This window comes from Polypterus senegalus, chromosome 16 (assembly GCF_016835505.1).
Source record: "Polypterus senegalus isolate Bchr_013 chromosome 16, ASM1683550v1, whole genome shotgun sequence".
Classification (NCBI taxonomy): domain Eukaryota; kingdom Metazoa; phylum Chordata; class Cladistia; order Polypteriformes; family Polypteridae; genus Polypterus; species Polypterus senegalus.
This window is the reverse complement of record NC_053169.1, coordinates 14,526,532-14,549,151: the sequence shown is the minus strand read 5'-3', so window position 1 is coordinate 14,549,151 and position 22,620 is coordinate 14,526,532. Positions and strand designations below refer to the sequence as shown.

The 22,620-nt window shown below is 44.9% G+C and overlaps 1 protein-coding gene across 1 annotated transcript in view; it reads right to left on the bottom strand.

Annotated features, from left to right (window-relative positions):
- The window catches only part of adgrb3 (adhesion G protein-coupled receptor B3), an 868,080-nt gene that overhangs the window by 378,100 nt on the left and 467,360 nt on the right, over positions 1–22,620 (bottom strand). The window contains exon 12 of the mRNA XM_039737721.1: positions 15,164–15,272. Within this exon, the coding sequence (XP_039593655.1) occupies positions 15,164–15,272 (109 nt within the window). The remainder of the gene's footprint in view (positions 1–15,163; positions 15,273–22,620) is intronic.

Below are 22,620 nucleotides of genomic sequence, written 5' to 3'. Positions count from 1 at the left end.
AACACAGACGTGCCAAAAGTCTCTCAAAGCAGGCCAGGGCCTTCCCTAACCTGCCCAGGTATTACCTCACGCCAGGCAGTCAGGCCTTCAACCACCACAGGGAAGCTTAGGCCTGCACAGGCCTTAAAAGGGACCCCTGACTTAAAACAACAACAACCTTGATTTCTCTAGCACAATTTCACATAAATGATGTAACTCAAAGTGCTTTACAAGGTGAAGAAAGAAAAAAGAAAAATCTAAAAATAAGATTAGGCAATTCTAAGTAACAAAGAATGAAGTAAGGTCCAATGGCCAGGAAGAACAGAAAAAACAAAATAAAACTCCAGAGGGCTGGAAAAAAAAAAAAAAAAAAAAATCTGCAGGGGTTCTGAGGGCATGAGACCACCTGGCCAGGCTTCACGTGGAAGAATTAGATGGTAACGGTCATAAAAGTTCAAAAATATACGTTTACGTGTTTCAAAATATGCCAAAACGTCCACCTAGGAAGAGGAGCTGTACATCCTCTGGCAAGATGAGACAAATCCAAAGAATAAATCTTCAGGAAACAAAATATTTATAATGTATTCATTGCATTCTGCTGCTGTTGCAAAGGTGCAGAAAACAGAATGGCAACAGTGACACAGAAGATGATACATGAGGCCTTTAAACATATCGTGTCATTACGATGTAGAGTATGCAACGTTTGTATTGTCGATGCTAGAAATGAATGATGAAAAGCATCGTATGTCGACATCCAAGTTTGATGGCTTGCTTCACCGCATCCTCTTCATTCAACAAACATTGAAACATGCACATTGATCCTGTTGGAGCTCAATGTGCGGCTTGCCATCACACCACATTATCTTTCAACGAACGAGTCCCCAATTCCTTTCCTTGGCACAGATGTATCTCTCTCGAATTTGCTTCCATTTTGTCTTACACGTTTCCGCCTCCGCTTCCAAAAAATCTGTCGGTTTGATGCCAGCTCTTCTGACGGGCACGTCTGTCACCGTGGAGATGTTGATAGTAAATAACAATGCTGACATCATGGACCAAAGAGTTGAACACACACGCCACCCAAATTTTTGCTGGCACTGCAACTGGGGACGCGTCAAAAGAGCGCTGGGAATGCGTGGCAGCCATGATGTGTGCGCTCAAGCGTTCTGAACGTCAAGTACGAGGGGGAGTCAAGCTAAAGTTAGAAAATGGAACGAACCTTCACAAAACTGATCATGTGACTTCACAATGTGGTCTCCATCTTTCTCAATGCACTTGTGCCACCTGTCTGAAAGTGCCAGCAGAATAAAAGGTTTTGTCTCGTCCTCACAGCCACTCATGCACCGCTTTCTTCACGTCATCATTTGTCTTGAATCGACGACCACCCAGATGCTTTTTTTCGTGGTCCAAAAAGGTGGAAATCAAATCTGGCAAATAAGGAGGATGTGGCAACACCTCAAACTTCAGTTTCTCCAGACAAGTCTTGGTGTTCTTAGCAGTGTGAGGGCAGCAAAAGGACCCCTTGAGATAGCATTTCCCGCCGCTCAGATTGAAGAGCAGGCTTCACGTTGGTCTCCAGCAAGTCACAGTAACTTGCACTAGTGACTGTAGTAACATTTGACAATAACTTGGGTGCACGAGTGGCAGCGAGGACAAGACAAAACCTCTTATTCTGGTGGCATTGAGAAGGATGGAGACGACGTTGAGAAAAGACATGAGAAGTTTTGTGAAGGTTTGGTCCATTTTCTAATAAATCCCATTTTCTAACTTTAGCTTGACTCCCCCTCGTCTATCCCGGCCCTGAGAGTCCCGAAGCACGTAAGTGTTGACAGTTCCAAAAAAAACCCACCCAACAGCATCAAAATCCCCAGCTAGACCCAAAAAGGGAATCTTTTTAAAATAAAAAGTTTTATTCTATATATATATACGAGGGCGTACCCAAAAATAACCAGAATCTGTACCTGGTGCCCAATCTCGATTTAGAGAAAAGAGAAATGAAAATAGCAAGCAGAGAATGGAGGTTGAAATGAAAGAAAGAAAGAAAGAAAGAAAGAAAGAAAGAAAGAAAGAAAGAAAGAAAGAAAGAAAGAAAGATTAAGGTGTGGTTAGGATTAGGATTAGGGTTAGGGGTAGGGTCTCTGCAGCAATTGCATGATGTCGTCATATCAGTAGGGACCAAAATCCGAGTGGAATGTTTCCAGCACTAGCACAGTATTATGGCGGTTCTGGAGGGCGAAATTTGGGTCCAAAGAAAGAAAGAAACAAAGGTAGGAGCGGGAGAAGAGAGGCGATGCGAAGGAACTAAAGGTAGGAGGAGGTTGGGAATGAGCCTCAGGGCGAGGAGAAGGTTCGCTCCTATTGACCAATCCAGGAGAGTAAGAGCAGCCCGTTATGTGGCGCCTTCCTCAGACGGGTGTGTGGCTCAGCGTGGCACACCAGGGATGCCTAAGGCCTGGCATTGGTGACTCGAGCCAGGAATGGATGGCTGACTGCACTTGTTGGTAGGTCGTCTCCCCACCCTGCGGAATTCATAGACGGTAAGCTGGGGAGACTAGAAGGAAGCATTGGGGGCTCACATTGTCTTAAAAGGAACTGTCTGTGATTTTACGCTTGGTTTTATGGATTTTTTATAGCATATTTATGGATTTATTTTAACCTCCACATTCTCATTGACTTTATGGATTGCTTCTTTATTTATTTATTTACACCACCCCATGCCATTGTAATTAAAGTGGTCACTTTCTTTGCACTCTCCTTTCTGTCATCGCAGGATACCAAATTGGACGAACCAGGTATCAGTGTATTATGTTAGTATACTCAGTTTTATAGTTGGCTGGCAGGCACCCTGCCATATGGTGGCCCTGCCAGTTTGGACGAACCAGGCAATGCATGGATGGATAACCCTGAAAAGGCAATCGGCTAAAAGTATTGAAGAACAAGACGTGCCGGAAAAAGACAACAAGATGTCATATTCCTAAAACGCACATCCGGACGACGTTATTAATGACACTGTCCTGTTGAGCTTTGCATGAAGGTCGAGGCACATCACCCTTCTCATTAAATAAATCTTCTATTTTTACCAGTTGCTCGATGCCTAGCATTTTCAAAATAATCGAGGAGAGGTAGACGTTTTACGATGCCGCTGGTGGATGATATTTTCCAGACCCTCATCCGCCACTTAAAGAAAAGAAGATCTCCTATGAATTTTATCTGCAGTTTGGCACTCTCTGTTCGGCTATAAATTACAAGCATTGCATTAGAGCTGCTTACCTTGAAGACAGATTTGCCCTACATAATTGCTTTATGTATTAATTTGAGAAAGAATAATCTGCACAATATACATTCACAGTGTAATTTATGAAATTTCGAATCACCTTTATATGCACTGTACAGCACTGACTATGCAGGCAGTAAATCTACTGCTGGAAAATGTTATTATACAATCTAATAAATCACCAAAGCCTTCATTTACTATGGCTAAAAGAATGACGGATTATTTACTGGCTCTGAAGTGTGCTGTAAACCTCTCCGCATATTCTTGATAAAAAACGAAAAAATTAATGCAATGTAGTTTTTGAAGTTTGAAGCTCACCTTAGCGTGTTGATGTGACTTGCATTTCAAAGCCACTTTCAAATCTGAATAGAGACGCCTGCCCGAGTCTCGCTGATGTGCTCATTAGTGTCCCAAAGACACCCCAAGTCACCTTTTAATATGTGCCTTGCATAGAAAGACATCCACTCACCGGCCACTTTATTAGGTAACTGCTTGTTAACCCAAATCTCTAATCAGCCAATCACAGGGCAGCAACTCAGTGCATTTCAGCCTGTAGATCTTGTCAAGGCCACCTGCTGAAGTGAGCATCAGACTGGGAAAGAAAGGGGACTGAAGTGACTTTGAACGTGGCATGGCTGTTGGTGCCAGTCGGGATGCTCTGAGTATTTCAGAAACTGCTAATATACTGGGAATTTCACGTGCCAAACACCTCTGGGGTTTACAGAGAATGGTCTGAAAAAGGGAAAATATCCAGTAGGTGGCAGTGCCTTGTTGATGCCATAGGTCAGAGGAGAGGAGGCCAGACTGGTCTGAGCTGATAGAAAGGCAACAGGAACTCAAATAAGTGAGGCGTGCAGAAGAGCATCTCTGAATGTACAACATGTCGAACCTTGAAGCAGATGGGGGGCTACAACAGCAGGAGACCACCCCAGGTGGCACTCCTGTCAGCTAAGAACTGGCAACTGAGGCTACAGGCTTAGCAAAACTGGACAATAGAAGGCTGGAGAAACGACGAGTCTTGATTTCTGCTGCGACATTCAGATGGTGGGGTCAACAACATGAAAGCAGGGATCCATCCTGCCTTGTATCGACGCTTCAGGCTGCTGGTGCTGGTGTAGTGGTGTCTGTGATATTTTATTGGCCCACTTTAGGCCCCTTAATATCAACTGAGCATTGTTTGAGTGCCACAGCCTACCTACGTATTGTTGCTGACCACGGCCATCCCTTTATGACTGCAGTGTCCCCACCTTCTGATGGCCACTGCTTTCACTCAATCCTAAGTAGTCTACCAGTTCCAATCACACAGCGTGACGCGTCACCACTGGAATGGCATTGCACAGGTAAGGAGTAGTGCCAGTCTCCCCCAACACCTGACACTAATCATGGTGATATCACACCAGAGAATCTTGTTTCTCACAGTCTGAGGGTCCTCAAGGTGCCTTTTTCTGTAAACTCCCAGCAGGCTTTCATGTGTCTTTTAATGAGGAGGGCCTTTTGTGGGGGTCACTCTGTCCTAAAGTCCAGATTAGCGGAGTGTTGCATTGGTGGTTGTCCTTCTGGAGGTTTCTCCCCTCTCCACACAGGTTCTTACAGAATGACCATCAGGTCCATGGCCACTTTTGTTTATTTTTACCAAGGCTGTTCTCCCCCAATTCGGCTCTAAGAAGCAGTCATGGTGGGCCCAAACTTCTTCCATTTAAGAATTCTGGAGACCACTTGTGCTCTTTTTAACCTTCAGTGCTGTGACCTTCCTCAGATCTGTGCCAGACATGGTAAATTCTTAGAGCTCATGGTTTGATTTCATCTGTGGGATCTTCTACAGACAGGCGTGTGCCTTTCCTAATAAGTCCAAGTAATTCATTTAGACCACGTGGCAGAGATCGGCTTTCGTTTTGACATTCAAATTAAATCCCATTTTCTGCTGCTCAGCGTCAAAATATCCAAATGAACTGCACTAGGAATCAATGTTGCACAACAATAAAAAGTGAAACCTTTCTAGGTGGAGGTGAAAACTTTTTGTAGACGCCGTAAATTAAATGAGAACAGCAAGTCACTTCTGGTCTAGTAACCTTATGAAAGTTGATTTAGGATTTGAATACTTTGAGGAACCTGCCCGGGGTTTGTTTCCTGCTTTGCGCCCTGTGTAGGCTGGGATTGGCTCCAGCAGACCCCCATGACCCTGTAGTTAGGATATAGTGGGCTGGATAATGGATGGATGGATACTTTGAGGAAAGAAGCTGCAGAGATGGCATGTATTTCTGGTCGTGATAGACCTGCACCTCCTCTGTGATGGCAGTTTAATGAACAGATGGCTGCTAGGGTGGCTGGTGTCGACTGCCATCTTTCCTGCTCCTGATCTCTGAATGTATTCGATTAGTATCACAAGTAATATTAGTATAGCCACATGCACAGAGTACAGTGAAATTATAATTTGCATATCCGACCAACATGCACCATGTTGAAACTTTCCAATAAAACCTGGCCAGAATGCCAATTTTACCTACACAGATGCCAGGCACTTTGTTACTGTGGGGAAATGAGTCAAGGCTGGCATTAATTGTTTAATTTGGGAATGGGAAAGGCGCTATATAAATAAAATTTATTATTTTTATTATTATTATTAATGGTTTTTGTTTTTTCTTATCATAACTCATTTTAGATTAAGCTGGCGCAAAGGGCACATTTGAAGGCGTGCTCCAGACGAATGTAGTGATTACCATTTCAACATTCTAGTATTCGCTAGGCACCAGCTGTGGATAAAATGGGTATAAACAAAACTAACAAGACAGTAAGTGATCACTCATCATGAGACAAGAATGCCACGTAGGAGAGGACATCCTCAGCTCTGTTGGGCACTTTTATGCCCTCTCGGTTACAGTGCATGGTGCAGTCTGTGTGAAGGGTGATTGCTGGACAAGGGAGCAAACATGGAACGGGAGACACCATGGAAACAAGTGTAGATCCAGCAACGTGGCAGCATCCAGGAAGAGGCTTGATGCCCTGGTTGCCCGGAGCATTGGCATGTACTCATTGACTGGCACAGCTAAGGCAATGAAGACATTTAAACAGCAAAGGTTGGTGTAAATCTGTGTATTGTGAGGTACCCATGGGCTGTGGGCATGGAAAGAAAGTGCAAGAGGAAAATCCCTGTAGGATGCAAAGTTCTATTCACAGTATGACAGAAATATCTCTGACATGATGTAAACTATCCATCTATTCAGCCATTTTCAAACTCACTTATCCTCAGCAGGGTTGCAGGGAAACTGGAGCCATCCTCAGCAAGCAGCGGGTTCAAAGGAGCAACAATCTCTGGACAGGGTGCCAGTCCGTCATCACAGGGCGACCACAAGCAAAAGGCAACTTTTCTATACTTAAAATGTCATGTCATGTCACTTTCTAACCTGTTTAATCCAGACCAGGGTCACATGGTGCTGGAGCCTATCCCAGCTAGCATAGGACGTAACGCAGGAATAAACCCAGGACAGGGCGCCAGTCCATTAGAGGGAGAACACAAGTCAAGAGCAATTCTTCTGTTTTTACAGTGCCCTGTTGAGAGGTTTACTTACCTCAGTGGTGACATTCTCGTCTCTGGTGACTCTTCCTATGAAGTCAGTAGACAGTTTGGGAGAGCATGGGGGATCATGAGATCACTGGAAAGGAGTGTGTGGCGCTCCTGACATCTATGCAAAAGGACGAAGGTCCAAGTTTTTAGAGTCCTGGTGCTCCCTCTTTGTGAGACATGGACGCTATCCAGTGACCTGAGATGAAGACTGGACTCCTTCAGCACTGCGTCTCTTCAGAGAATCTTTGGGTACTGTTGGTTTGACTTTGTGTTGTTCATGGAGTCCTGAATGATGCACATGACCTGCATTGTGAGGGAGCATCAGTTACAGCACTATGGCCATGTGGCGCCATTACCTGAGGGTGATCCAGCTCATTGTTGAGGACCCAAGTGTCTGGACCAGACCAAGGAAACGCCAACGTAGCACCTGGCTGCGGCAGATAGAGGGTCATCTCTGGAGGGAAGGACTGGAACTGAACATTTTTCGTCGTGTGGTGCCTGCTCCCCAACCTGACCTGACCTGACCTGATGTCACTTTCTATCCTGCTTCATCCAGATCAGGATCACATGTTGCTGGAGTCTATCCCAACTAGCATAGGGCACAAAGCAGGAACAAACCCTGGATAGGGCGCCAGTCCATTAGAGGGTGAACACAAGCCAGGAGCAATTCTTCTGTTTTTACAATGCCTTGTCGAGAGATTTACTTACCTTGGCAGTGACATTCATGTCTCTGGTGACTTTTCTTATGAAGCCAGTAGATGGATTGGGAGAGCATGGGGAGTCATGAGGTCAGTGGAAACGTGTGTATGCAGCTCCTGATATCTATGCAAAAGGACGAAGGTCCAAGTCTTTAGAGTCCTGGTGCTTACTCTCTTGCTATATGGTTGCGAAAAATTGACGCAATCCACTGACCTGAGATGAAGACTGGACTCCTTTGGTGCTGTGTCTCTTCGGAGAATCCTTGGGTATCGCTGGTTTGACTTTGTGTTGCTCACGGAGTCCCAAATGAGGCATATGACCTGCATTGTGAGGGAGCGTCAGTTACAGCACTACAGCCGTATGGCGCCATTACCCGAGGGTGATCCGGCTCACTGTTGAGGACCTGAGTGGCTGGACCACTCCAAGGGGACGTCAACGTAACACCTGGCTGCGGTAGATAAAGGGTCATTTCTGGAGGGTGGGACTGAACCGCATGTCTGCCTGAGGGGGTTGCCAGCCGGGATCCCCAGCTGCTTTGTCATGCGGTGGGTGCAGCAAGGTGCTGTACCAGTGCCTGCTCCCAAACCAGACCTGACCTGATGTCACTTTCTATCCTGCTTCATCCAGACCAGGATTGTGGAGGATGCGGCAGCCTATCCCAGCTAGCATAAGGCACAGTGCAGGAACAAACCTTGGACAGGGCGCCAGTTCCGTTACAAGTCAAGCACAACCAAAATGCAATTTCTTTCTCTTTATACAATTCTTTTTTATAAAAACAGAAGGCTCCCCAACGTCTGTGACTCCTTCACATTGCATTCATACCCCTGTCTCATTTTTTTTTTCTCCACATCTTCAAGGTTCATTAATGAGAAATGTAACCCGTCAAGCGCAGATTCATTGTTATGTCAGTTGAACAACCTCTCGAACTTCAAAAAACATTCATCAGTGTCAGCCGCAACAAGCGAAACATTAAAAGTCAGGCTGGCAAGAATAATGCCAGGCATCGCCATAATCTGCTCGATTCTCCCAAACATCCGGCTACCGACTTCCTCTACCATCCTCATCTCAGGCTTTAAACCCTGAATGGAGACGTAGCTGTAACACCCCGCCTCCTTGTCACCGTGACCCCGCCTCTTTGACAACATGCAATCTTCTGTTGCTAAGCAACCATTTGTGCACCACTCTAGCTCCCCACACTTCTCCTAATAAATAAAGCAGAAGACTGGAAGTGCTCTCCAGTCCAGAGCATCCTTCTAAGCCTCCAACAATCTATATATATAATTCACTAAGGCAAGACAACCATGAAAAGCACGCCGGAAGGGGCGTGGATTCACTAAGCCGCCGACAAGGGAGACACCTATGGCGCACACAGGAAAGAGCCACGCCCACCTACTCCAAGACCATTGGATACGACGACAACTCGCAGGGCCACGCCCACCAACTCGGACGCGACGACACAGAAAAGATGGCGTCATTTATGTTCGTCTGTCGTAGAGGCCTCATGCAGTGCAGGTCAGGTTAATGTCATGTACCTCCGAGCTACATTGACTGTTCATAGAGGCGTGTTTCTCGCGGAGGTGAATCGCCATATGCAGCGTGTGAAACGGTTTGTGAGGGGTATCCCATGGGATCCTTAAAAAAATCCTTTAAAACTGAGGTTAAAGCACAATGAAGGAATCAGTCTTTAAAAACCAATAAGCCCTGTGCCTCTGTTTCATGACCGCCTCACCTGCTTCACCAATGCAGGCCCTGAAACAGTCGAGACGCTCTGTCAGCAGCTGACCTTCTCTGTGCCTGACCGGTTCACACACAGGCAGTGCAAGAAAAAGCCGCGCCAGAGACAGACAGAGACACACACACAGGCAGCTGGTGGGCGGCTCTCCGTGAGTTTCTCTTGCGAGCGGACACATGACCAGGCGGTGTGTATGCTTGAGAACGAGGCTGGGCGCGCCTTGCGACCGGGCACATGAGCAGGCAGTGTGTATGCTTCGAGTGCGAGGGTGGACGCGACAGGACCATCTAGGAAAAATCATGTCGCGGATGTGAATCGCTGTATGCGGTGTGTAAAACAGTTTGTTTGTCGCGGATGTGAATCGCTGTATGCGGTGTGTAAAACAGTTTGTTTGTCGCGGATGTGAATCGCTGTATGCGTGTGTAAAACAGTTTGCGAGGGGTATCCCTGTGTCTTTCCAGAAGTGTTCAACCATCAATAAATAATTATGCGGCGTTTGTTATGCCGGGTTCACTATTGTGTTGTATTTTGCTCTCTCCAGAGTTCCATCTTTTTATTCACTTACTGTTGTATTCTCACACCAACCTGTTTTAGACAACCGTGTCTTTCCAGAAGTGTTTACCAGTCAATAAATAATTATGCATGAGATTGAGTGTGTGTCTACCCGGCGTGTGTAAGCCGTTGAACCCCATTCGGGCTGCAAACCGTGGAATTGCCACTAAGTGCGACTCATACGCTCCCACTGTTTTCGTCCCTACCCTTTGTACACACCGCCCTCCCACAAGTTGACTGTTAATAGAGGCATGTTTCTCGCGGAGGTGAATCGCCATATGCGGCGTATAAAACAGTTTGCGAGGGGTATCCCATGGGATCATTAAAACATTCCTTTACAACTGAGGTTAAAACACAATGAAGTGAGCAGTCTTTAAAAAATGAGTTTTCGGTTACGACGCTTACGATCGCGTGCACCATAGCAAAGTGTTTTACACGCTACATACAGCAATTCACATCTGCGACAAACATGCGTCTTCTTAGATGCTCCTGCACTTTGTACACACCGCCCTCCAACCTCGCTACGCCGCACGGACGATTGTGTGTTGGTTCGTTCCGTGCATTGTTACAATGTTGCTTTTCTTGCTGATTTATTACATTACCGATTTTGCAAATGTTACATTTTCTCCCTGTGCTTAAAAATTATTAAAAAACCGGCCTGATTATGCGGCGTATGGTACGCCGCGGGTTGGCTAGTTCTTATTAATGGCTTTGTTATTCTTTTTTTTTTTTTTTTACGTTTTTCTTTGTGAGTTTACGAGGTTGAGTACTCGGTTGCTGACCCCCCGCATTCTGACCCCCCCAAAGGTTACATGGAAAAATGGAATGATATAGTGTTCCAAATACTGTACTAAAAAAAACCACCAGAAAATGAATACAGCAGCAGAAACTTAAATAAAAAACAAGAATACAGACTTAGAGGACAGACAATGCGGTCAATCAACCAATCAATTGATAAATAATCAATAATAAAAATAAACATAATGAGCCCATTAGGTGGAAGAATTAAATTTCCTGATAGACCGAGAGGCCCTTCTTAGCCCACCGTGGTGGAATGAGCCACTGGCTAGAAAGGCTCCAAGAGAGATGGCCTACCTGGGGGGTGATGGAGGGGAATTTTTTATGATGGCTTTCAATCCTCTTTTCCACAACACCTTCCCGAGTGTCCAGGATTCGACCTGTGATGGTGCCGGCTGGGCTTTCCTGATAAGTTTGTTCAGATATTGTGCTTCTCTTGAGCTCAGGTTGCTTCCCCAGGAGGCTGCAGAACTGAACCCCACACTGGCTACTATGGATTGGTAGAACGTTTCCAGCAGCTTGCTGCATACATCTAAAGACCTGAGAGTCTCCTTAGAGAGTCCAGTCTGCTCTGACCCTTTTTGTGTCGTCAGACCAGTCCAGTTTGTTGTTTTAGTGGAATCCCCCCCAAGTACTTGTAGCTCTGCCCCTCTTTAAAGTGAGTTCATCAAGAACACGGGGACACAGTTGTGAAACTTGGGAAGGGTAAATTTCACACAAACATTAGGAAGTTTTTCTTTACACAAAGAACGATAGACACTTGGAATAAGCGACCAAGTAGTGTGGAAGACAGTAAGACGTTGGGAACTTTCAAAACTCGACTTGATGTTTTTTTGGAAGAAATAAGTGGATAGGACTGGCGAGCTTTGTTGGGTTGAATGGCCTGCTCTCATCTAGAGTATTCTAATGTTCTAATGTTCTTCCATGTCCTCCTCCTAGATGGTGACTGGTCTCAAATTTTCCATGGGATATCGGAAGTCCACCACCACCTCTTTCGTCTCACTGATGTTGAGTTGCAGGTTGTTCTTCCTGCACCACAAGACAAAGTCCTCCACAAACTTCCTATACTCCGACTCACCTCCATTATTAATGCAGCCTATGATGGACGAGTCATCTGAGAATGTCTGTAAATGGCAAGCACTGGTATTGTGCTGGAAGTCCATTGTGTGGAGGGGTCCATAGGAAGGGAGTCAGGACTATACTATAATAAGGACTACATTTCTTTTAATTATACATATACTAGCCGTCCCCCGCGGCTCCACCCGCATAGTAGTGAAACGGGACAAAATTTAAAAAATCAATAGACAAACAGGTAGTGCTATCTAAGCGGAGGCAAGGTATGCTCCAAAATGCAGAGGGTAGAGGGCCCTGCTTGCTTCCCTCGGCCCGCTGCACCTCTCTCTCGGATGTGTGCCAATAAATTGCTGCCGCAAGTGAAGTATGATACTTAGCACAATGAGAGAAGTCGCAAAACAAACCAGAATGTTCAAGCAAATTATTGGAAAAAAAAAACCTGATCTAAAACCGTTAAGTAGTTCTCTCGTTGGACTTTATATATATGCTGCAGTGGCTTTGGGACAAGTCTCTAAGTGGCCCAGCCGAAGCCCAGACTTAAACCCCATAGAACATGTGGGGAGAGACCAGAGGTTGGCAACCATGGAGAGGGCACCAGTCCTTTGCGTGGCACAATAATAAACACACTTAGAGTTGCCAATCTAATTTAGTGCTCATGTCATTGAGATGTAGCAGATGATCTGGAGCTCCTGGGAGAGACAAAAACTCAAAGAACTCAAACAAACAAAGAAATGGGGAGACCCTGGAACATCCACAGAGACAGCAGCCAGGCCAGGCGTCAAACAGAGGACACTGGACCTGGAAGGCAGGCATTCGCAGCAGCACTACCCACAATGCACCACGACGCAGGGACTAGTAGAACCTGACACAGTACTGCAGGCAGCACAAGAACCAGGCCTGGATGGCGTGTTAATCCATTATAGAGCATATTATTATGATTATGATTATTATTACTTATAATTATATGGCTTGTGTCTTTATCTGAGGTGACGTATGACATTTTGAGGCACATTTGGTTGGAGTACAGACAGATTAAGTGACTTGCTCAGGGTCACACAGTGTCAGTAGTAGTAGTAGTAGTTGTAGTATTTCAGATATTAATTATCAGACTCACTCAAGAGTCCAGGTCAAGGTCTTATAGGTTACCGGAGCCTTTACAGGCATCGCTGCATGCAATACAAGAAGCAAGCCTGGATGAGGCTTCCATCCATCAAAGAGCTTTTTATTAGTAATAGTGGCGCTGATCATTCATACATTCATAAAGTATGTTATCAGACCTGCTAAAACCAGAGTCCAGTTCAGGGTCACGTGTTACTGGAGCCTTTAGGAGCAATGCTGCCTACAATACAAGAACCAGGCCTTAAAAGGTGCTTCAGTCCATCACAGAGCTTCTTCTTCTTAAAAGTATTACTATTAACATTAGTATTATTATTACTATAATTATTATTAGTAGTAGTTGCATTTCATTTATTCATTGTTAGACTCACTCCAGAGTCCAGTTCAGGGTCATGGTTTATCAGAGCCTTCACAGGCAGTACTGCATGCAATACAAGAAGCAGGCCTGTATAGTGTTTTAATGCTTGATGATGATGATGATGATGATAGATTAGTAGATTTCAATTTTCATTGTCATCACTGTACAGGTACATGGTTTAAATACAGTTATGCATGCATACCAGGCCTTTAGTGGGATGATGATGATGATGAACCCATCACAGAGTTTTATTATTGCATACCCTATCACAGAGTTTTATTATTATTATTATTATTATTATTATTATTATTATTATTATTATTATTATATACTTTGTTTATGAAAGCATATTATTTAGTAGTAGCAGTAGTAGTATTATTTTTAATATTTCATTCATTCATTCATTCTTTATCACAGCTGCTCAAACCAAAGTTCAGTTCAGGGTCATGGGATATCAGAGTCTTTGCAGGCAGCACTGCATTCAATACAAGAACTAGGCCTGGACGGAGTGTTAATCCATAAGAGAGTATTTTATTATTAGTAGTAGTAATAGTAGTAAGTAGTCGTATTAGCACCAAGCATGGTTATGCTGATATCCAGGTCAAGGTCCTGAGAGGATGGAGCTTTTCCAGGTGGCATCACATACTAATGCCCTGGATGATGTGCCAGTCCCTCACAGAGCATACCTTCATTACAGCGATCCCCCGCTATATCGCGGTTCAGCTATCGCGCCCCCGCTATATCGCAGATTTTTCTGTGGAACACATCTAATTTTATACGTACATCGTACACTACAGTAGACAAAGAGTTTTGCCTTACAATACCCAGATGATTTCTTACAAAGCCCGTTATTGGCTGAAAGAGGAGACTCAACCAATCAGGGCGGGATTTTCATTCTCTTGGGATCTGATTGGCTGCTGCTAACGTGGTCCCCGACACAGCTCAGTTCCCTGCGTATCACGTACCCTGCTTGTGGCCTGATTGTTGTGAACAAACTTTTTGTGAACTTTTCATTTTGTTTTAAGCCCTACGATGGCTCCTAAGCGTCCTGCATCTTCTAAGCCTTCTGGTAGTAGTGAGCCTAAGCGCTGGAGGAAGACCTCGACTATTCCGGAGAAGGTAAACCTCCTGGATTTACTTCAGGAAGGAAAGCGCTACACGGATGTCGCTCGCCATTACTAGTTTACATGTGTTTAAAGCATGTGGGAAGGGAATTTTAAGGCTTAAACTATACAAAAATGTTTATTTATATGGTCTTTCTATATCGCGGATTTTCACCTATCGCTGATGGGTCTGGAACGTCACTTCCGCGATAGGCGGGGGATCACTGTTGTCACGCACGCGCGAGTAGGAGGCCGCGGACGGATTCGAAAGCACCTGGGAAAACATTCGCCGGCAGGGAATGGCGGGGTATTAACTTTCTCCCTCTGCTTCCTTATAGGAAAAAAGACCTCCCTCCTCCATAGCCGGGTTTGACCGCAGTGCGGCACTTCCGCCCTTCCTCCGCCATCTTGCCCTGACGTCATCCTTCCCATCCTCCCTCACGGTCCTTCCCAGCATTCCTCCACTTCCGGCTCCTCCCCAATAAAATGGCCGCGACGCCAGGACTCGGGGTCGCGTTATGAACTGTTTGTTTATGATTTTGACCTGCTTTATTTTGTGTACAATATACGGGGCCGGCAAAACCCCAACATTTATTACTGTCTCTTCGACTCTTTTACACTGTATATTATTATTATTGTTAGTAGTAGTAATTAACATTTAAGTGTGTGTGTGAACGTGCCCTATGATGGACTGGCACCACACCCACGATTGGTGCCCAGTGCTCTAATGAGGGTCAGCAGCTCCCCTTGACCCTGAACAGGTTTGGGTTAGAAAAGAAACGGATGGATTGACATTTGTGGATCCACGTTTAGCCTTTAATGCCTTTTTGATTTTGTCCTGTTGCAGTGAGCTTTGTTTTTCAAAGGACCTTTGACCGCATTTGGCAAACATGAAGACGAGAAGGCCTCTGGTACTTACCCAGGTTTCCGGTCATCAGGTAGGAATTGTGAAAGTCCTTCATTCCCAGTCCCACAATGTGAATGAAATCTTCAATGACGAGCATGAGCTCCACGGCCCCTGGGTAGATCTGCGAAAGTAAAGAGAAATGAATGGAGCGAGCGGCCAAAAACAACACGGCAGTGACAGAGCACTTTCAGGAAAGAACGGCCTGACTAAGCACATTGTAATCCGACAACATTTCGCTTGGCATTAAGGATGTTTTGTCTTAAGATGGAGAAGAGGACTCATTAGCATTACAATCAGGAAAGTGAGAATGAAGAGAAAGTGTTGTCATTGTATAAAGTCCTAAAATACATCAACTCGAAAAAAATAAAAGTCAAAATGTCAAACAGAAGGAATGCAAATATATCTCAATAAAAGGGCCGCGTGATCAATTGTCAGCTTGTACTTTGAATCGCTTAATTTAGACTCCTGTCACATGCAATTCTTTGCCGTTGGTTTCAATGCGACACGAGCAATGTTCTGAAAAGACTTCATTGTAAAAGGATCTTTTCACTGTGTAATCATAACCGAACAACTCAAACCATACACTTACAATACCAAAAGAGGAAGAGTGACAAAAGCGGACAGTCCAGGGGGCAGCATAAGGGACACACACAAGCTGGCACACATTGTAGGACCACCTGATCCCGCATCGCAGCACTTCACATCACGCAACGATTTGCTTTTTCCAACAGACTTTACTTTATGTAAGAAATATGAAAGTCATAACAGCAGAGGGCGCTCTTGTGGCATCATTTACCACCCCCAGAATGATGAAGACGTTCAAAAGTATAAAAAAAGGGAAGCCCTGTGGTCTGAATGTGGATGCCAATGTACCAAAGTGCAGTGACGGGCACACTGTGCTGTAAAAAATGGCGCCATCCTTTGGATGATACATAAAACCGAGGTCTGGACTCTGTGTGGTCATAAAAGACCACTGGGTGTCCCTCATAAAGAGTAGGGTGTATCTCGATGTCCAGGCCAAATTGCCCACCAGGGCCCGGTCATTCTGGCCCCCTAATCATTCCCCTGTCTCGAATTGGCTAGCTCTCTCACCACTTCACCATCTATCAGCTATTGTGTAGTGAGTGTACTGGCGCAAAAATGGCTGCCATTACATCACCCAGGTGGATGCCACACATTAGTGGTAGCTGAAGTGGCTCCCCACTCACATATAAATGTAAAGAATTATAAAAAATAACATACAATGGGAAACACAAAGTATAAAACACCGGCTGACAGGAAGCTACTACACAATGGACCTGTTCTGAGAAAATGGAGATCATAAAGTGGTGACGCTCGCAAATCCTCACAGTAGTGACACTAATGCACAGTAAGCCATCTTAAGGTCAGTCAGTCAGTCATTCTCCAACCCACTATATCCTAACACAGGGTCACAGGGGTCTGCTGGAGCCAATCCCAGCCAGCATAGGGTACAAGGCAGGAACAAATCCTGGGCAGGGTGCCAGCCCACTGCAGGGCACACACAAGGGACAATTTAGGATCGCCAATGCACCTGACCTGCATGTCTTTGGACTGTGGGAGGAAACCCACGCAGACACGGGGAGAACATGCAAACTCCACGCAGGGAGGACCCGGGAAGCAAACACCCAGGTCTCCTAACTGCGCGGCGGCAGCGCTACCCACTGCGCCACCGTGCCATCCTAAGGTATGTGTAAGACATGTGAAACTGTTAAAGCTTGGAACTGACTGACGAGTCACAAATCGTATTAGAATTTCACTAGAAATTTCACTAGTACCTTAAAATGCTCGCTTGTGTGCCTTCTGTTGTGCAAAAGTCTCAAGAATGTTTGACACGTCAGGTTGGCTGACACGCTCGTTTCGATTGAGAGTACAGCCAAGCCACTAAGTCTGTTTGGGACGTGGTGCTCCTGAGGTAAGTTTTGATGAGTTTTAACATGGAGAATGAACGTTCACACGCGGCGACAGCCACTGGCGGCGTAGTCGGCGGTAAAGTGTAAGCCATGCAAACGTCACTGGAAGTAGACGACGGTGCACAGTGATCTATCAGGAGCAGTTCACAGGGCCATAGTGGCGTAACTGACGCTCCCTCACAATGCATGTCAAGTGCCTCATTTGGGACCCCGTGAGCAACACAAAGTCAAACCAGCGGGACCCAAGGACCCTCTGAAGAGAGACCCAGAACTGAAGGAGTCCAGTCTTCATCTCAGGTCACTAGATAACATCCATGTCTCACAAACAGGTAGCACCAGGACTCCAAAGACAATCAGTTTCAACACATCCTGATCTTGTAAGTCACCTTGGATAAAGATGTCTGCCAAATACGTAATACAGCGAATGCTACCTCAAAGGAACAAACACTTTCATTATTTTAAAACCACATTAATTAAATCAAGGCCAGCCAGACGATAACAGATTAACTCCTTTGGTCCACAGACACGAGTAACACAACACAATGAGGATCTACAAAAAAAAAAACACTACAGCATGAATTCATTGAATCGCGTTATGCCTTCTTCCTAAACACTCCAAATGCTGGCATAATTGCACACAGCAGACAGCCTTGGGGGTTTGTGTCGGACTTTCAGGCTTTGCTAGTGGGGTTTGCTTTTAAGATAAAGAGGTTACCAGTGAGGTGGATTAATGGATTGTTCCTTTGGTGTGCTGAGGATTTTCATGGACTCATTAATGTGCATTAAGCTCCAGTTGAGCAAAAATGAGAGGAATAGTTTTAAATAAGGAGAAACCGGCGACATCTCACAGACGTCTGTGTCTGTGTGTGTGTGTGTGTCTGCGTCTGTGTGTGTGTGTCTGCGTCTGTGTGTGTGTGTGTGTGTGTGTGTGTGTGTGTGTGTGTGTGTGTGTGTGTGTGTGTGTGTGTGTGTGTGTGTGTGTGTGTGTGTGTGTGTGTGGTGTGCATGTGTGTGTGTATATGTGCGTGTGTCAGGTTTGTTACTATTACTGTGTGTTGGCACAAAGCTTGCCACGTCATATGCCACTGCCCATAGCTGCACTTTGCACAAGGAAATGCCCATAAATCCCTCCTGGAATGTTGTATTGCTTTGGTTCCCATGTAGAATTTTGAATATTAAGAGAAAACTGGGAGGATTGAAGTGGGTGGGGGCAGACATTATTTTCTGCTTTTAATGTTTTCTAATCTGCAATTAGGGCATATTGTTGGCATCTGAACTGTATACAATATATATATATATCTACCGTATATACTCTCGTATAAGTCGGGTCTTGGAACCTGAAAAATCTATCATAAAATCAGACCCCGACTTATACGCCTGTTCAAAAATACAATATTATTATTATTACTTATTTTTTCATCTTCTTGCCTCCTCCAATCTCGCATCAGTTTCTCAGACGCATCGAATTTTGTTGCAGCAGCGCAATTACCATTTTATTTCACCACTTTAACGACTTGTAATTTAAAACCAGCTTCATATTTTCTTCTGATCGAATGCTCCATTGTAGATATGATGCTCTTAAGATAAAGATGTATGAAGGTTTGAGATACAAAAAACACAAATCGGTGCAAACGTCACTTCGGAATAGTTCGGGTATTACCGTGTGGTCATGTAGGCACAATACATAGAAGTAAAACAGGCCATGTGCTCAGTGGTTACTCTCTCAGGTGGGCGTTAGCATATCATGATCTCTTGGATCAATAGCGCGAGTTATCCGCATTCGACTTAAACGAGTGACATTAGAAAATACCGGAACTTAGACGGTAAAATCGAGTCCCGCTGGAGAGCTTATACGGTATGTTTAACTGCATCACAGACCTACACACACACACATATATATATATATATATATATATATATATATATATCATTACATGTGTGCTTGGGGAACAACATATGGGCTTCAGATGATGACAATATTACTGCGGACCACCTGAGTGCACTAACCAATAATGGTGTCACTCCTTCTTTCCATTATGCAGAAAGGAAGACTGGTGTGCCAGTCCTTCTGTATCTCCCTCTTTCTCCCAGGAACCACCATAAACTAAACCACCGCCATCCTGGGGCAGACTCGACAGATTCAACAGGTCCAGTCTCGCTATAGAGCTTACCACGTGGTTTTTTTTTTTTTGTATTTTTTGCACCTTTTGTGCTCTTATTAATATACCGGGTTTGCCTCGGGGTACCCCAGACCCTTTATGAATATCTCTGTGTTTTCTTACAACATATATATATATTGTGAATAAAAACACAAGAGAGACAGGAAGAAGGTTGGGGGATCCACCCCGTATACTTGAGATTTTGTGTACGTCTGTAATGAAAACAACAAAAGAGTCAGCACTCGAGGATCGAGTACAACCCGACTAACTGAACAAGAGGAAGGGGGGTGAGGGGACTATATAGTGGATAAGGAGGAAGAGGCGGGTCTTCTGGGGTGAAACCGGAAGTGAGGTCAGGACTGGGGGTAGCTGGGAGGTCTCAGGAGGTGAGATCAGAAGTGGCGTTAGGAGGATTTCCTTTCTGTGAGTCTGCAGCGGAAGGAAAAGGGGCCTTAGTGCACACTGTACACCCCCCAGTCCGGCGCAATCACACTCTTAGTCAAGCCTATCGACTGCTTCCCAAGCGCACGAGTGTGACAATATATATACTTTATATATGTACTGTATGTTTAAAGTGTCTTGGTGCGGTGTCTTGCTACTGTAAGCCACTATATAAAATCAATTTTCTACAATGAACACTACCTGACGGCTTCCCAATTTTGTTTTTGAAATATGAGCCAAGGGGGCTTAGGCAGGTTAATCAGGGTCAGAGAGCGTCTAATTCCCCAGCCCAGGTGCCACAGACATGCAGACTGGTTTAACTGGCCCTGTGGGTGCACACAACAAGTCTAACACGTGCAGAATTTTAACTAGGAAAAGAAACTCCGAGCACATCACACCAGTCTTGGCGTCGTTATACTGGTTACCCGTGCCATTTAGAGTTGACTTTAACTCTTTGAGGGCTGAATATTTTTTTCCACTCTTCAGAAAAGCACACAAAGTAATGGTTTTACACATAAATCAATATAAAACATCTTTTGCTGCTGTCGGTACCCGTTCGGCGTCTCTGGCAGCAGCAACTGCACAGGGGGCAGCTCAGTGAGCAGCAGGAATATGCGATGGGTCGCCTTTCCTGGCTGTCTTCACACAGCAGTTGCAGTCGCAGTGTGACACAATCAGGTTTGTACCTCTTGTCACCTCCTAGGTGAACGTCGGCGTAGGTGCATTAGCTACACGGACGTGGTGACACTGGCCCCTCACTTTTGCTATTTGATCTCCAGATCACTTACATCAAAGTTCGACAACTCAGAGTCTGACTCAGCGATATGACACGCAAAACGCCGTCCACGGAGTATTTTGCTTTGCGCATTTGCTTTGGTCTTTCGCCAGATGTCAATGCCATTTGATCGGTTGTTGTTTGCTCTTTGCTACTCACACACGGGCAGGAAATCTCGGTCAAATCAACGAAGCTAACTTTAAACTAAAACATAACGGCGAGTTTTGTCACAGTTTACAGTTGATTACCGTCCTCTACCCCTGAATTTCGACAAATGTCGACATCCGCCGTGAAAGAGTCAAAATGCTGCTAATGGTTTACAAAGCCTTAAATAATGTCACTCCATCTTATATCTCACAATGCCTCTCACCTCACACTCCAAATCGTAACCTCAGATCTTCAAATGAGGGTCTGCTTAGAATTCTAAGAGCTAAACTTAAAAGAAGTGGTGAGGCAGACGGCCTTCTGCTGCTATGCGATGTCACACACATGTGCATGGGAGGCAGTTAAAGGGCCTGAAGAAGGGTCATTTCACACCAGACCAGGGGGTGGCAGAGTGTACTGACCCTTTCTCTCTTTCCACTGAAGACCGATTATGGGAAATTCTGCCTGGTTCTGAGGATGCCACCTCCATTTCTGGCCCTGATGACGTCACTTCCAGTCCTGGCCCTGATGACCATAGACATATACAGATAGACACCGCATTCACTGTGTTGCCCAGTCGGCACGATACGTCAGCGCATCCGCCATATTGCGAGTGGCAAAAGTGCAATTTAAACTAATACAGGTAGACGTGGAAACCGAGTATTCTGATGAAAAAACAATAACGTTTAAAACAGTATCGTTTACATACAACAGATTTTGGCGAATCGTTTAAATGCAATTATTTATATCCATTTATACACTAATAATGGCAATTATTAAATTATAATAATAATAATTATTACCATTATTATCAAATAAATTCCTCCCATATAAGTAACATTTCTCGGACTGCCTTCTTCCATCTCTGAAACATTTCTAGACTTCCTCCTGTTCTTACACAACACAGTACTGAAGTATCGGTTAATGCCCCAGTCACCTCACATATAGATTACTGTAATGTTATTCTATCTGGCATCCCATAAAAACGTATCCATTGCTTACAACATCTTCAAAATTCTGCTGCCAGGATAATAACCTCCATCCATCCATCCATTTTCTAACCCGCTGAATCCGAATACAGGGTCACGGGGGTCTGCTGGAGCCAATCCCAGCCAACACAGGGCACAAGGCAGGAAACAAACCCCGGGCAGGGCGCCAGCCCACCGCAGATAGTAAAATGTGCTTTAGAAATAAATGTTATTGCTGTCGTACCATTTCACAGCCTGTACTTAGGTACGTCACACAAAATGTAAAGTGTAGCTTGTGCCATATTGTCTTAAAAACCACCCATCCCTCGCTGAACCCACTTAAGCCAGTCCATGATTTTAGTATCTGGGACCTGAACTGGCTGCATTGGGAAGAGAGTAAGAAACTATCTCAGGAAGGGGCACCAGTTCACCACAGAAAAGGGATTAACATACTTAAATTAGGGAAGTGGAAGAAAACCTGAAGTAAGCTTGGATCATAATTAGTTGCCACTGAACATATTACACCTGTACTCTCTCGACTTCACTGGCTCCCTGTTCACTACTGAATACAATACACAATACCGCACTGAATATTTAAAGCGCCCCCCTACCTCACTGATCTCCTCCAGACTTACACTCCATCTCGCCAACTCAGATCCTGTAATTTGAGAGTATTCAGGCTGGCAATATGGTGCAGCCTTAGTTTGTGGAAGACAGACACAACTAAAGACATGAGCATAAAATGATGGTTGTCAATTTCAAACCGTGTTCCCTCAATGTGCTCCTTGAGAAAAAACACATCATCTGAACCAATCTCAGCCCGAACAAACTGATTGATCAAAGATACACTGACAGCTTGCCCTAATGTCGACTGTCGGATAACACGCTCAGCTACTTTGACCATCTTGACTGGACTCAGAAGGAATCATCAAACCTCCTTTGTTTTTTTAACGTGAGCGAGTGGTAGCTTTGATCATATGATGCCGGTACAGCATCTGTTACCAAACTAGCACGGCACACATCACAGGACAGCTTTCTCAAAATCCCGTCT